Source organism: Gallus gallus, chromosome 27 (genome assembly GCF_016699485.2).
Source record: "Gallus gallus isolate bGalGal1 chromosome 27, bGalGal1.mat.broiler.GRCg7b, whole genome shotgun sequence".
Classification (NCBI taxonomy): Eukaryota; Metazoa; Chordata; class Aves; order Galliformes; family Phasianidae; genus Gallus; species Gallus gallus.
The window spans coordinates 4328360-4344918 of NC_052558.1; the positions used below are offsets into that span (position 1 = coordinate 4328360).

Consider the following 16559-nt stretch of genomic DNA (forward strand, 5'->3'; position numbering starts at 1 on the left):
CCAGACCCCCCCCTGCTGTGCTTGGGGGTCTCTGCGGCCCCTTAATTCCCGTGTTAATCATTCATGGGGCCGGGGCGCGCGGGCGGCCGCAAATCCCCCATGGCCGCAGCCGGGATTAGCGGGTGAGCTGCGGCCCAGCCGGCGAGGGGCCCGCAGGGCCGGGGGGGCCCTATTCATGAGGACGGATTTCCTGTGCCGGGCACGGGGCTGGGGGGGTCCCGCAGCTGCCGAGGGGGAACCGGACACTGTGGGCTGCAGTGGTGGGGGGCCAACCAGCAGTGTAGGCCTCACGGGGCTGTAGGCCTCGTGGGAGCGGGAGGCGCGGTGAGACCCCCCCCAGAAAAGAAGTGACCCCCCCCGCCCCCCTCAGAGGGACCCCCACTGCCATGCAGTGCTGTGGGTGTGGGGCTGGGGGGGCGGCTGAGCCCCCCCGTGCTGGGGAAGGCGCCGGGGCCTGGGCCCGGCTCGGCGCTTGGCAGGGCGCCGCGCACAGCTGCCTGCAGCCGGGGGGGCCGGAAGGGGCTGGGGCCGTTCCCAGCAGGCTGGGGGGGGGGGGAGGCACTGAGGGGGACGTGACCCCACCACCCCGACCCCTATGCTGCTCCCCTCCCCCCTATGATGCTGTTCGGTGGGTTACAAAGTGCCACAGGGACACCCCATGGGGACGCCAGGCCCAGTGTCACCCCACACTGGGACGGCCAGAGGCTGCAGGGTCGGGCTGGTTCTGCCCCCCCCATGTCCTGCAGGGTCCTCACCTCACATGGGGGGTGATGCAGGGACAAGGGACGAGGATGGACAGAGCTGGGCACACCCCACTGGGGGTGCACAGGCGGCCCCCAGCCCTGCCTCAGTTTCCCACTACTCCCCCAGGGGTGCGGCGGGGGGCAGTGGCTCAGCCCGGCCCTGGCCTTATCACACACAGACGGCAGTGGGGGGGGGGGCTGTGGGTGCGCTGTGTTTGCTCAGGATAAAGTGTACGGCACAGCACGGCGGGGCTGGGGGCACTGACACCCCTCCCTGCCACGCTGGCAGCCCAGCTGGAGGGCGGCGGGGGGGGCAGGGGGGAGGGGGGAAGGGGGGGGAGGGTATGGGGACTGGGGAGCACACAGGACCGGGGGCACCAGGAGGGGTCGTGGGGTCATAGGGACTGTGTGAACCAGGGGAGACGAGAGGTCACGGGGACCATGGGGACACAGAGCTATGGGGACCAGGGTGGCCATGGGGAGAGAGGACATGGCGTGCTGGGGACCGTGGGGATCAGAGGGACACGGAGCCGTGGGGACAGAGCAGGGCAGCACCACAGGGAACAGTGCTGGGGTGGGAATGGGAGGACCCATTTGTGGCTGTACCAAAGGGACCCCATCCCTGGGCACTGCCGTCCCTTGGGTACCACTGTGCCATTGGTGCCGCCAGCCATCGGGTACCGCCATCCTCTGGGCGCCACTGTCCCTTCCACGTCCCCATCCTCTGGGTGCCAGTGTGGCTCAAGAGCCATCCCCTCCCCGAGTACCCGCAACCCCCGGGGGCTGCCATGGGCTTGGCTGTCCCTGCCCCACCGGTGTTCCCATCCCCTGGGTGCCCCCGTCCCCCGGGGACCCTCTGCGTTGGGGGGAGGGGGAGGGGAACACCCCGCCATGACAGCGGCCCTTTAAACCTGAGCACTATGGGAAATGTAGTCCGGGAGGGGGTGGGGGCAGAGCGCGGGGGCTGCTGGGAAAGAAGTGGGGTGGGCAGGGAGGGTCGAGGGCCGTAGGTTGTGTCCCCCCAGCTCGGTCCCCGGTGGCCCCCATAGGTCCCGTGCCCATGCGGCCACCCCCGGCCCCCCGGCCTGCCCGCAGCCCCCCGGCCCCACTGTCCCTACTGCGCTGCGGGGCAGGGCCGGATCTGCCCGGGGGACACGGCGGGGTCCGGGGGGGGCACAGCGGGCGCTGCTCCCGCACTACGCCTGGGCAGCGTCCCCCACCCGCCCGCGCTGTCGCCGCGTCCCCACGGGCGCCGTCCCCATCCGGGGCAGTCCCCATCCCCGCGGCACCGTCCCCGGCTCCCGGTGGCCGCCGACCCCATCCCAGCACGGCGCCATCGCCGGGCCTCCGACCCCCGCCGTCCTTCGTCGCCGTCCCCATCCCGGGTGGGCGCCATCCCCAGCCCCGCTCGTGCGCCGCCCCCCATTCGCTGCCACCGCTCCCCGCGGACACCGCCCCGACCTCCGCGCGGCTCAGCGCCCCACGGGCACCGTCCCCGTCCCCCTCGACCCCCGGCCCCCGTCCCCTCACCCGCCGCCCCTTCTCTGCTCCCCGCCCCCCACGGGCGCCCCCCCGCGGGACCCCACCCCCACCCCTCGGGGCCCGGGGGAGCAGCGGGGCGGGGAGCGCGCAAAGAGCGCGCAGGGGGCAGCGCGCAGGGAAGGCGCGAGGAGCGCGCAAGGAGCGCGCAGAGGCGCGGCGGGGCTGCAGGGAGCGGCTGCGGCCGGCGGAGGGGGCTGCGGCCGCGGCGGAGCGGGCGGGCGGCGCGGCGGGGCCGGGGGAGGAGCCTGGAGGAGCCGTCGGCCGCCGCCGCCGCCGCTGCCGTGCGCCCCGCTCGGCCCCGCTCCGCTCCGCTCCTCTCCGCGCTCCGCCCCGGCCCCGCTCCGCGCCCCGCACGGCCCCGTTCTCAGGTACGGCCCCGCCGCGCCGATGTTTACCGGGAGGGCCCCCGCGCGGCCCCCGCTGAGCTCAACGCAGGGTCGGGGCGTGCAGCGGTGGAGGGGGGGGGGGGGGGGGAGCTGGGAAGAGGAGGGGGGGGAGCGCGCACCGAGCGCGCACCGGGAGGGGAAATGCGGGGCAATGCGGATGGAGGGGCCGTGCGCGTTATTTTTGTGTTTCGGAGCAAAAAAAAAAAAAAATCCGAGCGTTCCGCGGAGGGGGGGGGGGGCGGGGGGGGGCAGAGCGGACGGACCGAACCCTCAGCGCTCTGCCCGCGCCCCCACCCGCTCTGCAGCGCGGGGCTGTGCGGGGCCGCCGGGAGCCCTACGGGGGGGTGGGGGGGGAGCCCCGCACGCCGCCCCCCCCGCGCCGTTCCCCCCCCCGCGGCGGCTGCGTGGCTGCGCCGTGCCCGTGGGCCTGCAGCGCTCCGGGCCGGGGCCGTGCTGGGGGGGGCCGTGCCGTGCCGTGCCCCGTGGCCGTCCCCGCCCCGCGCTTGGCAGCCGGCGCCAGGAATGCCGTGACGATTTTCTCAATTTTTTTCCCCCATTTTTTCATATCTTTTTTCGGTCCCCGGCAGCGCGGCGCTTTTCGCCTTTTTTCTTTTCTTTTTCCTTTTTTTTTTTTTTTTTTTTTTTTTTTTTTGTGCGCGTGTGTGTGTGAGCGTCTGTATTTGCGCTGCTTTTCGAAGGGGGGGGGGGGGTGGTGCTCCGAAACACCGCGGTCGGGGTTGCGGGAGGGGCGTGGCGGGGGCTGCCCTCCCCGGGCCCGGCCCCGCTCACACCGCTCCCGCACCGAGGGGGGGGGGTGGGGAGCAGAGCCGTTTCGTGCGCCCCCCCCCCTCCCCCCAACCCCCGGCCTCGGGGAGGAGCGCGGTGCTGCGGGCAGCGCTGGGGAAACTGAGGCACGGGCCAAGGTCACCCCGCGAGGCGTCCCCCGACCTTCAGCCGTGTGCGCGGGGTGACACCGCCGTGACCGAGCGCCGGGGGGGGGACACGGCCACGCTCACCCCGCGTGACCCCGGTGCGGGGCGCGGAGCGGAGGCGATGCAGCCCCGGCGGATCCCGATGGGGGAACGCAGCGTGGGGCCACCCCTCCCACCCCGGGGGTCTTGAGGGGGGGATGGTGCGCTCCGGAGCTGAGCCCCCGCCCCGTGCGCTGCGCTGCAGTGGGGGGGGGTCCCGGCGGGCGGTGTGTGCGATGCTGGAGGGGGGGGAGCAAAGCGCGCAGCCCCTCCCCGCAGCGCTGTGCGTGGGGTGCGCGGTGCTGGCGGGTCCCCCTCCCATAGCACCGCAACCCCGCACCCCCCGTTCGCCCGCTGCACACCGGGGAGGGCTCGCTGCAACCCTCCCCCCCACCCCCGTCTCTACAGGCGCTGGGTGCTGCGTGGCGGCGGGCGCACGGCCCCGGCCCTTCCTGGGGGGGGCTCGGCACCAGGAAGCCGCCCCCTCCCCGCCACGCACTGTCCCGGGGTAAGGAGAGGAGAGGAGAGGCGGCCGCCGGCAAAGCCCGGAGCAGCGCAGATGGACGGGACGGAGCCCGAGACCCCTCCGTACCCCCACCCGCACATACACCCCAAAGGCACAGAGTGGGGCTGGGCGGGTGGGGGCACGGCGGCTGCTCCGGGGTCAGCGGCACAGTGACGGGGGGACGCCGGCGTGCATTGCCAGGCACGGTGTGGGCACCAACGTGTGCAGTCTGAGCATCACCGGGCGCAGTTTGAGTGTCACCAGGTGCAGCTCGGTGCCACCAGGTCTGGTTTGGTGTCACCGGGTTCAGTTTGGGCATCGCTGGGCACCGTGTGGTGTCACAGGGCACGGTTCGGTGTCTCTGGGTTCGGTTTGGGTGGTGTCGCCAGGACAGTTTGGTGTCACCGGGTACAGTTCAGTGTCACCCCCAGCCCTCAGTGCTGGGGACACCGCAGGACCGTCCCCTCCCCATGCCAACACCCCCCTGCTGTGTCCCACACCCCCCGGCATTGCGCATCCCATGCGCCTCACGGCACAGTGCTGGCGCTGTCCCCCAACCCACAACCCCACAGTTCATCCTCTCCCAGCGCACACAAACCGGAGCCCCCACTGCTCTCCCCGATTTAGCAACGTCCCGAGCCCTGTGCCAAGCTCCCGCCCCGTGGAGCTGAGAATAGCTCCCGGCGTCCCGGCACGCGCGGGGCTCAGCCCTGGGGACGGGGGCACCCACAGACCTGGGGGCCTGCAGCCATCCCGTGGGCTGAGGCCGTGGCACTCATCACATCCCATGCAGCCGTGGTCACCATTGGGCATCGTGTATGCGCGGTGCTGGCATTGGGCACCTGCCGTGCTGCTCTGTGGTGCGGAGCAGTGCAGGGCTCAGCCCAGTGCCACTGAGTGGACCCCATCGCGCGGCACTGTCGGGATGGGGAAACTGAGGCACGGGGGTGCAGAGCCGGGCTGGTGCACCGTGGGGTTTGTGGCTGTGGCCTCCATCCCATGCAGGGCATGCCGGAGGTGCAGGGATGCTGCAGGCGGGTCACTGACCCCGGGGCCACCTGTCCTCGCTCGGCAGAGGCTGCACAGCCCCTGCTGCTGTGCTCGGCCATCCCATCCCACAGCCCGGCCCTGACCCCAGGCCGAGGGGAGGGGATGCAGCACTGGGTCCCGGGTGCCCCTGATGTCAGCCCCATGGCATCCCCCACTCGGGGCTGCCCAGCTGCTGCGCGTGCCGGGGATTCCTGCAGCCTGCCGGCACGCGGCACAGCCACCGAGCGCCCACATGGTGACAGGGTGGCACCGGGCAGGGGCACGCGTGTGGCACCGGGTGCAGCCGTGCACGTGGACGCTGGCGTGTGTCGGTGCTGCTGAGTTTGCCACGGCATGGCCCTGCCTGACTGCCGCTGGGTTTGGCTGGCATGGCATGTGTCACAGTGTCACCGCGGGCAGGGCCGTGTCACCGTGCCGGCGCCCATGCAGTGGGATGTGGCTGCAGTGCCCACCGCCGTCTGCCCGTCGCCCTGCCCCCCCGCCGTGCTAATCACACTAATTGGCACCCAGCTAAAGCGCTTAGGCCCTCACCTCCCTGACCCAGATAGCAGCTGGTCAGGGGGAGGGGGCAGCGGGACCCCCGCGCCCATCTGTGCCAGGGATGGGGACGCCGCCGGGGCCCTGCAGGGCGTCCTGTGAGCGGGTGGCAGCGATGTGGTCACAGTGAGGGCTGTCCCTGTATAGGGGGTCCGTGGCCACCACTGTGCCGTGGGCAGGGGGTCCGGGGGGGCCGCGCTCCCTGTGCCGCCCCACGCCCGGACTTTGCCCCCAGTTGTTTTGCAGCGCGCGCAACCGCCCGACTCAGCAGAAACGCGCCCAGGTGTGGGGCTGGGCCGAGGGGCGCGGGCGGGGGCCCCCACCTTTGGGTGCTGCGCCCAGGGCTGTGTCGCCGTTCCCCCACCCCCCCCCCGCCCTCCCCGGCCCCACATCGAGGCCCGCGGGGTGGGAACGCGGCGCTGCCGTGGGGCTGAGACCCGATGCGCTCGGTGCACGTGTCCCGCGGGAGCCGCCTCCCGTCCGTCCGTCCTTCCGTCTGAGTGGCTGCTGTCTGTCTGCCTGTCTGTCTCTCGGCGATTCCTCGAGCGCGGGCGGCCTCACCCGGGCGCTGGGTGCCACCGAGCACCGTCCCGGGGGGGTCACGGGGGCACTGGGCGGCACCGAGCGCCGAGCTCTGCGCGCTGCCGTGACCTCTCCGCCCGCCGCCCGGAGGGGAAGCGGAGGCAGAGGGCGGTGGGTCGGGGGCAGCGCTGCGCGCACCCGGCGAGTCGGGGCTCTGCGCGCTCCGGGGGGGTCCCGAGAGGGGGTGGGGGGGGAGGGCCGTGCCCACGGGGCCGCGCAGCGCTGGCGCTCGGCCAGTGCCTATACTTGGAAGTGTCGGCGCGGCGTTCCCATATGGAACAAACATTTGCTGCAGCCCCCGGCCGCGCTCCGTAGGTACCGCCCGCGGACGGCCCCAAAGCCCGGCCTGGAGCTGCGGCCCCAAACCCCGCGCCGTGCCGTGGGGGGGTCACTGCCGCCCCGACGCGCACCCCCGACCCCCCCTCCCCCGGGTGCCCCCAGCGCCGCGAAGGGCGGCACCGCGCACCCACGGGCGCAGCATCCCTCGCTCTGTCGGCAGCGCGGTTGGGTTCCCCAGATGGAGGAGGGGGGCCGGGGGGGAACCGGGGGGGGTCGGGTCGGCTGCACCGCCGCCGCGCTCGAAATCCGCCGGAGGAATTCCTGCCGCCGCCAAGACAAACGTGACCTACTTTCTGCCCGGCCCCGCACCGCGCTGCAGCCCCAGGGCCGGGCACGGCGCCCACCCGGCGCGGGTGGGGGGCCCCCACCGCCGCACACCCCCAAACGAGGCGGGCCGGGGGGGGCTCACGCCGAGCCACGGCCCCCCCCCCCCCCCGGTGCCGCTGGGGCGATGCGGGCGGAGGGGTGGGCGCTGGGATGTGTGCTGGGGGGTGGCGGGGCGGTGTGAGCTGCTGCTCCTGGCGGTGCTCAGGGGGAGCGTGGAGGTGCCCCCCCGGCCCCACGGTGCCATCTCTTTGCAGCAGGAGTGCTCGCGGAGGAGGCAGCGCCCAGCAGCCCCCAGCGCCCCCCACCTCTGTAAGTCCCCCCACGGCGCCCGCTCGGTGCTCAGAGGAGGCCCCGGTGGCCCCCCCGGCCCTCCCCGTGTGCACACCTGCACCCAGCGCTGTGCTCTCGCACGGACACGTTCTGCATACTCCCTCACACTGCATGCGCACTGTGCGCTCTTGCACGGCACTGCACACTCGTGCATGCTCTCGCACACCCTGCACGCTCCTCCCCACCCAGCACTCTTGCACAGCCCTGCCTGCTCCTGCGTGCTCTTGCACACCGCTGCGCTCCCACCCAGCCCTGCACTCCCCACACTGCCGTGTGCACCCTGCAAGCCTCTGCTCGCTCCACGTGTTCTTGCACGTCCCTTTTGCTCCCACCCAGCCCCACATGCTCTGCACACCATTGCACGCTGTTGCACACTGCCGTACGCTCCACTTAGCCTTGCACACCCCGTGCACTCTGCACCGTGCACTCCATTGCACGCCAGTGCATGCTCCACACAGCCTTGCACGTGCTGTGCACTCACCCAGCCCTGCACACCACTGCACACTGCGTGCAGTCCCACAGCCCTGCACTCTGCACACCGCTGCATGCTGTTGCACACTCCTGCATGCCCGGTGCTCACCCAGCCCTGCACACCACTGCACGCTGTTGCAAGCTCCACGTGGCCTCGCACACCCCGTGCTCCCCACCCAGCCCCGCGCACTCTGCACACCGCTGTGTGCTCCGCGTGGGCTCAGCGTGCTCTATCTGTGCAGGCCCCCCCCCCGGGATGCTGCAGGGAGCCCAGCACTGAGGTGGGCGCCATGGGGCGCGCATCGTAGCCCCCCCCCCGCCGTGGCCCCCCCGCGCGTGGCACCGGTGGCGGAGCCCACTCGGCCGGTGCTGGGCGCTCCTTGATGGAATTGCGGTGAATGGAACAGAAGCCCAGCACCCTGGACCCGCTGTCGGAGCCAGAGGACACTCGGTGAGGCCCTGCTGGGCTGCGTCCCCCCGTTGTGTCCCCACAGAGCGCGGCGCTGCTCCCCGCGTGTCTCCATGCCATGCATGGCACTCCGTGTCCCCGCACAGCCCCACGCCTGTGTCCCGGTGTGTCCCCGTGCCCTCTGTGCCCCGCTGCCCCACATATCCCTTTGTGTCCCCGTGCACTCCGTGTCCCTGCAGCCCCCCACGTCCTGTGCCTCTCGTGTCCCCCCGTCCCCTGCATCCCCACATATCGCCCACACCCCCACTATGCTCATGTCCCTGTGCCCCCCAGTCACCCTGTGTCCCCCCACACGTGCCTGTGCCCCATGCACGCCCAACCTCAGCCCCCCCCCCACCCAGACCCCCCCAGCCTGGGCCCCCCACCAGCCCTGCCAGCACCCGGGGCTATTTTGGGAGCGCGGCGGCGGCTCACGTGCCCTGGGGGGGGCCAGGCCTGGGGTCACCTTGGGCTGGCGCTTGCCCCCCCCCCCCACCGCACCCAGCCCTGCTGCCCCATTCGGGGGCACCGGGGCACCCCTGGGTGCTGCCCCCACCCCCCACTGGGTGCCATCCCCGTGGCGCTGGGTCCCTTCTCTGCCCATGCGCGCGTGCAGGGGGGGGGTTGAGGCGCAGACCCCCACCGCCGCCTATTGGCTGCGCCCGCTGATGTCACTTCCCTGTGAGCCAAAAGGACATTTTGTCTTTGACTGTAAATGAGAGCCCCTCCCCCACCCTTCCCTGCCCTTCCCCCACTCACTTCCCCCACCCACCCATCCACAGCCCCCCCCTTAAGGCAATGCCGTGTCCCACATTGGGGTTCCCTGGAGTCCCCACGTCACCCACAGGGCTGCGTCGCGGTCTCCACGCGTGGCGTCAGCCCCCTGGGACCCCCCAGGGGAGGGAGGCACGGGTGGGGTGCAAGGAGGGTGCGGGGACCCCGAGTCACACTGTGCCCCCCCCCAGGTGGCTGGATGGCAAGCGCAAAAGAAAGAGCAGCCAATGTTTGGTGAAGAGCAGCATGTCAGGTACGGGACCCCCCTGTCCCCTCTGGTAACCCCACATCACCAGTGGGACCCCCATGTCACCCCATTGCACCCCTCAGCACTCTGGTGTCCTCATGCACCCACGTCCCTGTTGGGGCTGCTCAGCACCCCCGGACTCCTCCCCCCGGGTGCCACACATCTTTGCAGGGTCCCCTGGGTCCTACAGGCACCTCCTGTCCCTCCCAGCACCCCAGGGTCCCTGTGCGCCCTCGGGACCGCGGTGTCCCCTTTGCCCAGTGTCCCCGCTGGCACCCCATTGTCCCCTGCACCCCGTGTCCCCAAGGGTTCCTCCCGCATCCCTGCTGGGTCCCCAGGGATCTCCTGCACCCCGCATTTCTTATGTGCCCCCTGGGTCCCTCCTGCATCCCTGCTGGGTGCCTGGGGTCCCCACATGCCCCATGTCCATTATGGGCCCCCGATGGTCCCCGGTGCCCCTTATCCTGTTGGGTCCCCAGGGGTCCCCGCACACCCCATGTCCCTGGTGAGTCCCCAGGGGTCCCCAGTGCCCCGTGTCCCCGCTGGGTGCTGCCTCCCCGCTGGCACTATCGGGCCCAGCAGTGCAGTGAGGGGGAGATAAGGGGGCCCCGGGCAGACACTGACCCCGGGGCTGGGCACCAGCCCTGCCCCATTCCCCAGCGGGGAGCGGCTGGCGCCGGCGGGATCCGGGGGGGAGGGGAAGGGGGGTGCCAGCCCTCCCCCCTCCCTGTCTGTGTGTGCCCCTCCCCCTGCAAGGTGGGGGGGGTCCTGGAACTCATGGGGGGCAGTGGGGTCCCTGCGCAGGTGCTCTGTGCCTCGGTTTCCCCGTGAGGTCGGTGCTGAGGGGGCGGCCCCACGGCCGGGGGACCCCGGACAATAGCGGACAGTGGGGCCATTGTGTGCCCAGGGGATGTCCCCCCCCCCCCCACAGCCGGCCTTGGAGAATGGGTGCTTTATTGCTGCGGGGGTCACGGAGCCCCCCAGCTGTTAACCCTTACGCTGCTGGCGCATCCCCACTGGGTCCCCCCCACCCCTCTTCCTTCCTGGCACCCCTGGGGCCGCTGCACCCCACATCCGTTATGGGGGCCCGCAGTTGGGGTGGGGGCAGCATTCGGGCTCAGGGCAGAGGGGAAACTGAAGCACGAAGGGGGGCTCTGACACGTTCCCCCCCAGGGTACATCCCTAGCTACCTGGACAAAGATGAACAGTGCGTGGTGTGCGGGGACAAAGCCACCGGCTACCACTACCGCTGCATCACCTGCGAGGGCTGCAAGGTGAGGGTTGGTGGGCTGCGGGGGGGGGGGGGTACGCCGTGACCAGGGGGTCTCACCGTGACCCCCCCGCCCCCACCCTAGGGCTTTTTCCGTCGGACCATCCAGAAGAACCTGCACCCCACCTACTCCTGCAAGTACGATGGGTGCTGCGTCATCGACAAGATCACCCGCAACCAGTGCCAGCTGTGCCGCTTCAAGAAGTGCATCTCCGTGGGCATGGCCATGGACCGTGAGTGCGGGGGGGCGGATTGGGGTCACGACCTCAGCTGTAGGGCACGGGGGGAGCCCGGTATGGGGTGAGCAGGGCGCCTGGTGCCTCTGCAGGACCAGGTTGGGGTGCCCGGCACAGCTGGCGGTGCCATGGTGCAGCTTAGGGTGCCCGCTGCAGGGCTAAGCTGGGGAGCTCACAGTGTGTACAGCCACAGGGGTTTGGGGGACCCTTTTGCAGGTGCGGTTGGGATGCATGGGATACGTGCAAGCCGTGGGGCAGGTCGGGGTGCCTGATGTGGCCATAGAGAAGGTCAGGGTGCCCAGCACAGCCGGCGGTGCTGTGGGGCGTTGTGGGGGATCCTTTTGCAGCTGTGGGAGCGGTTGGGGAGGACCCCGTGCGCGCGCCGTGGGGCAGATGGGGACGCCTGGTGCAGCTGCGGGGCAGTTTGGGGCACCCAGCAGTGCTGGGGGTGGGGCTGTGCTGATTGCTGCCCCGCAGTGGTGCTGGACGACTCGAAGCGCGTAGCCAAGCGGAAGCTGATCGAGGAGAACCGGGAGCGGCGGCGCAAGGAGGAGATGATCAAATCCCTGCAGCACCGGCCCAGCCCCAGCGCAGAGGAGTGGGAGCTGATCCACGTGGTGACCGAGGCGCACCGCAGCACCAACGCGCAGGGCAGCCACTGGAAGCAGAAGAGGAAATTCCTGGTGAGGGCAACAGAGGGTCCTGCGGCCGCTCCGGCACGGCCAGCTGAGCGGCTGTGCTCTGCGTGCACACTGTTGTGTTCTGTGCACACTGTTGTGCTCTGTGTGCATGCTGATGTGGTCTGTGTGCACGCTGGTGTGCTTTGTGTGCACACCGTTGTGCTCTTTGTGCACACTGTTGTGCTTTGTGTGCACGCTGGTGTGCTTTCTGTGCACACCATTGTGCTCTGTGTGCACACCGTTGTGCTCTGTGCACACTGTTGTGCTCTGTGTGCATGCTGTTGTGGTCTGTGTGCACGATGGTGTGCTCTGTGTGCACACTGTTGTGCTCTGTGTGCACACCATTGTGCTCTGTGTGCACACTGTTGTGCTCTGCATGCACACTGTTGTGCTCTGTGCACACTGTTGTGCTTTGTGTACACACCGTTGTGCTCTCTGTGTGCTCACTGTGCACGCTGGCGCCATACACCATCCCAATCCGGCTCCAGGTGCCCCGGCACGCTCGGCACAGGCATGGTGGCCACACTCTGTCCCCATCTGGCATCGGGAGTGTGGACCTGGGGGTGTCACTGTCACTCTGTGTCCTTGAGCGTGTCACCCCCGGGGAGGGTTCGGGGTGAGCGGTGACCGAAGGGGACAGCTGTGCCCGCGGGGTGGCCCTTCCCTGTCCCTGCGCGCACTGCTCCCTCTCCTGGCTGCCGCCCCGCGCTGCCCTGCCTCAGTTTCCCCCGCGTCCCCGGGGAGGGGGGGGTGGTCCCAGCCACTGTGCCCCTCCCATCCACCCCTTGTGCCCCCCCAGCCCGAAGATATCGGTCAGTCGCCCATGGCCTCCATGCCTGACGGGGACAAAGTGGACCTGGAGGCGTTCAGCGAGTTTACAAAAATCATCACGCCGGCCATCACCCGCGTGGTCGACTTTGCCAAAAAACTGCCCATGTTCTCGGAGGTAATGGGGAGGTGTGTGGGGTATGGGGGTCCCACAGCCCCACTGACACCGCTGTGAGGGGATAGGGGGTGCGAGGTTGTGGGGGGGGTCCTGCAGCCCTGGTGACGTTGGTGTTGGGCGGGGTCTGGGATGCGGGATATGGGGTTCTGGGGGTGGCAGCCCTACTGGTAGCACTGCAGGGAGGGATATGGGATGTGGGGGCGTGGGGGGGTCCCGCAGCCCCGCTGACAGTGCGCCCCACAGCTGCCGTGCGAGGATCAGATCATCCTGCTGAAGGGCTGCTGCATGGAGATCATGTCGCTGCGCGCCGCCGTGCGCTACGACCCCGAGAGCGAAACGCTGACGCTGAGCGGGGAAATGGCCGTCAAACGCGAGCAGCTGAAGAACGGGGGGCTGGGGGTCGTGTCTGATGCCATCTTCGACCTCGGCAAGTCGCTGTCTGCCTTCAACCTGGACGACACCGAGGTGGCCCTGCTGCAGGCCGTGCTGCTCATGTCCTCAGGTCAGCGCCCACCGTGGGCTGAGGGGGGGAGGAGAGGGTCAGGAGCCCCCCAGCATTGGGGGAAGCGTGGTCCCCCACGATTGGGGGAACCCCGATGCCTGGGCGTGAGTGAGGTGGACACCCCGATCCCCAGAGCTCCAGCCGTTGGGGGCTCAGGGGTGGGCACCGCAGTACTCAGAACCCCAACGTTTAGGGGCTCAGGGGTGGGCACCTTGATGCCCAGAGCCCCGGCATTGAGGGCACGTGTGGTGGGCACCCAGATACCCAAAGTCCCAGCATTTGGGGGCACACGGGGTGGGCACTTTGATACCTATATCCCCAGCATTGGGGGCATAGGAGATGCCCCCCATTGCCCACAGCGCCGGTATTTGGGGGCGCACTGCGGGCACCCCGGCGCCCAAACCTCAGCATTTTGGGGGCACCTTTGCCACGCCGGGCGGGGAGCAGCGGGGCAGACACCCCCTACACACCCCATACCCCGATCCCTCCTCTCACACCATTGGGGCCGCCCATAGGTCAGACCCCCCTTTGGACCCCCCTTTTTTCTCCCCTCCCCCCCCCCCCCTGCAGACCGGACGGGGCTGATCTGCGTGGATAAGATAGAGAAGTGCCAGGAGACGTACCTGCTGGCGTTCGAGCACTACATCAACTACCGCAAACACAACATTCCCCACTTCTGGCCCAAGCTGCTGATGAAGGTGACGGACCTGCGCATGATCGGCGCCTGCCACGCCAGCCGCTTCCTGCACATGAAGGTGGAGTGCCCCACCGAGCTCTTCCCCCCCCTCTTCCTCGAGGTCTTCGAGGACCAGGAGGTGTAGGGCCCCCCCCCCCACCGCCACCGCGCACCCCCCCCTCCCCTCCAAGCCCCCCCCGACCCCACGCTGTGTGCAGCCCCCCCCCCCCGCCGACCCCCCCACCCCGATATTTCGTTCTCTGCCCCCCGAGGGCGGCGGTGCTGCACGGGGTGGGGGGGTCACGGCAAAAAGAGGGGGGGGGGGGAGGGGGGGAAGATGGATATGGGGGGGGGGATCAGCGCCGCCGCTCGCCCCCCCGCGCCCCCCCCCCCGCCCCGGACGTTGCCGGGTTTTGTTTGTTTGCACAGGAAGGGCCCCCCCGCGGTCCCGGCGCGTCCCTTCTCTTCTGAGATTCTTATTTTTGAAGCATTTATTTCCCTCCCTGAGAGGCTAAAATGTAAAACTGCACTTTGGAGAGAGGAGGAGGAGGAGGAGGAGGAGCGGGGCGGGCAGAGGGGGGGGCACCGCCCCGGCCACGCGCACTTTGGGGGCCACAGGGAGGGGTTGGGGGGCAGCGCTGTGGGGGGGGGGTCCCCATCCCATCCGAGGGGCCGCCACCCCCCCCAGACCCCCCCTTTTTGGGGCCGCGTTCGGGGCTTTGGGGTTTGGTTTTTCTCTGGCTTTCGGGTTTGGGCTGAGAGCAGCGGGTTCAGTGCCAAGCGCGGGCGGAGGGGGGGGGGGTCAGCCCCCCGCCCCCCCCTTTTTGTTCGTTGTTTTTTGGTTTTTTTTTTCCGTTCCCCCCCCCCTTTGTCCCCCCCCCTTTTGTCGATTTCCGTCAAAAAAAAAAAAAGACAAAAAGACAAAAAAAAAGACAAAAAAAAAACAAACAAACAGAAACCCCCCCCCAAAAAAAAGGAAAAAAACCCACAAAAAAACCCACAGCGATCGCAGTGGCCCCGGAGTGGCCAACACAGCGCGGCCCCCCCATGCACTACGGCCCCCCCCCCCACACACCATCAGCACTTCAGGGGGCGCTGAGCGGGCGGGGGGCGCAGTGGGGGCTGCCCGGATGCTGTCAGCACCCCCCCATATCCCCCCCATATCCCCCCCCCCACCTTTTGGGTTTGTGAATTTCTTGTTACCTCAGGCGGGGGCCGAGGGGGGGGCGCGGGGCAGGCAGGCGGGCGGCCCCGGGTAAGCTAATATATATATATATATATATATATATATAAATCTATATGAAATATATAATTTTTGTAATTAAAACAAAAAATCTTTTTACGGGTCGTTGGAAACAAACAAACAAACAAAGCAGAAATCCCAACGTGGGGCATTTCCTACCCCCGGGGCCGGGGGGGGCCGGGATGCGTCCCCCCCCCCCCCCCCACCCCCCATCCCGCCTCATCACGGCCCCCCCCCGGCCCCAACACCACGAGGGGGCCGTGAGGAGTGGGCAGCGGAGGCTGTGCTGGACCCCCCCCCCCCCCAACTCCCCACAGCTGGGCCCGGGGGGGGCACGGCGGGGCTGTGGCATGGCAGAGCTGTGGTGCTGGGGGGGGGGGATGCGGTGCTCTCGGTGCAAAATGTCTTAAGCCCCCCCCATCCCAGCACGGGGGTCCCAATGGGCACATCCCCCCCCCGGCACTGGGTTGTGCAATAGGAGATGTGGGAAATGCCAATGCCTGCACTGGGGGGGGGGGTGGGGGGGGGGTGGGGGGGGGCAGGGACGCGTCCCCCCTTTGGCAACGCCGCACGGTCCCCCCCCCCCCCCCTCTGCCCGCGGCCCCCGTGTGCGCCCCCCCCCCCCCCCAGGCCTCACCGTGTGCCTTCGGGTGGGGGCGCAGCGCCCGGGGGGGGGCCGTACCACGGCAGCACAGCGCTGCTGCAACGCGTGCGATGCACGTGAGCTGCCGTGCTGCAGCGGGCCGTGCGGCGCTGCAGTCCCCGCGCGGCGTTGGTGCGGCGCGTGTGCAACGCGCGTGCAGCGACGGTGCCGCGCGCGACGCAAACGCCGCGGTGGCGCTGCGCCCGCTGCACTTCGCGTGCAACGCCCCCGCGACGGCCGCGCCGTTGCAGCGCCGTGCGGCGGTCGATGCCCCGCACCGATGCGGCGCCGCGCGTCGCTCCCGCAGTGCCGCTGTGCCGTCCCGCCCCGCAGCGCCCCGCGCTGTTGCTGCGATGCTCCCCGCCCGCCGCGCCGACGCCCGCGCCGCCCCGCGCCCCCCCCCCACCTCCCCGCCGTGCCCACGCGTGGCCGCGTTGGGGCTGCGCTGGATGTGTCTTAAAGCAGCCAACGCGCGCCCCCCCTCCCCCGGGTGGGCAGCACAGCCCCGGGGGAAGGGGGGGCGCGGCCCTTTTGGGGGTGTGGGGGGGGGGGGGGAGGGGACGGCCCAGCCCCGCTCTCCCCCTCGGGGGGGTCCCCGCGCCCCCCGCCGCCCCCCCAGGCCGCTCCGTCTGTCTCCGTCTCGTGTCGCCGTCGCACGTCCGATGTGCTGTGCCCAGTGTGGGGGGGGGGGGGGGGGCGGCCCCCTCCCCGCGCCCCCCCCCGGCACATACCTCATGGCTCCGGGGCTGCCCCTGCGGGGGGGAGCGCGGCGCGGCGGGGCCCCCCCACTACTATGCATTGAGCCCCCCCTCCCCGCGGTGGGGGGGCCGCGGCGGGGAGCGGCTGAATGTACGGCGCGGGGGGGGGGGTTGGGGGGGGCCGGGGGGGGCCGGGCGGGCGCTGCTGAGCTCCGTGACAATCACAGTCTGTGACGTGCGATTTTCAACCCTTTTGTGTTATGGTCAGGATTTTAAAGAAAGATATTTTTATGGTAATTGTTGCTGGTCTATTTTACTATATATTTATGTAATAAATATCTGATGAAAAAAAAAAACGAAAAAAAAAAAAACGGGAAAAACAAAAACAAAAACCCCAAAACAAAACTACCAAC

The 16559-nt window shown here is 69.9% G+C and overlaps 1 protein-coding gene across 2 annotated transcripts; it reads left to right on the forward strand.

The window, feature by feature from the left end:
• The first annotated feature begins 2576 nt into the window (after positions 1–2576).
• THRA (thyroid hormone receptor alpha) lies at positions 2577–16443 on the forward strand. 2 transcript variants are annotated; one of them, NM_205313.2, is given in 10 exon segments: positions 2577–2653; positions 7237–7291; positions 8026–8234; positions 9197–9258; positions 10426–10526; positions 10608–10755; positions 11236–11441; positions 12238–12384; positions 12628–12886; positions 13457–13728. In NM_205313.2, coding segments are annotated over 8 exon segments (1227 nt in total). In that variant the 5' UTR covers positions 2577–2653; positions 7237–7291; positions 8026–8181; the 3' UTR covers positions 13708–13728.
• The last annotated feature ends 116 nt before the right edge of the window (positions 16444–16559 follow it).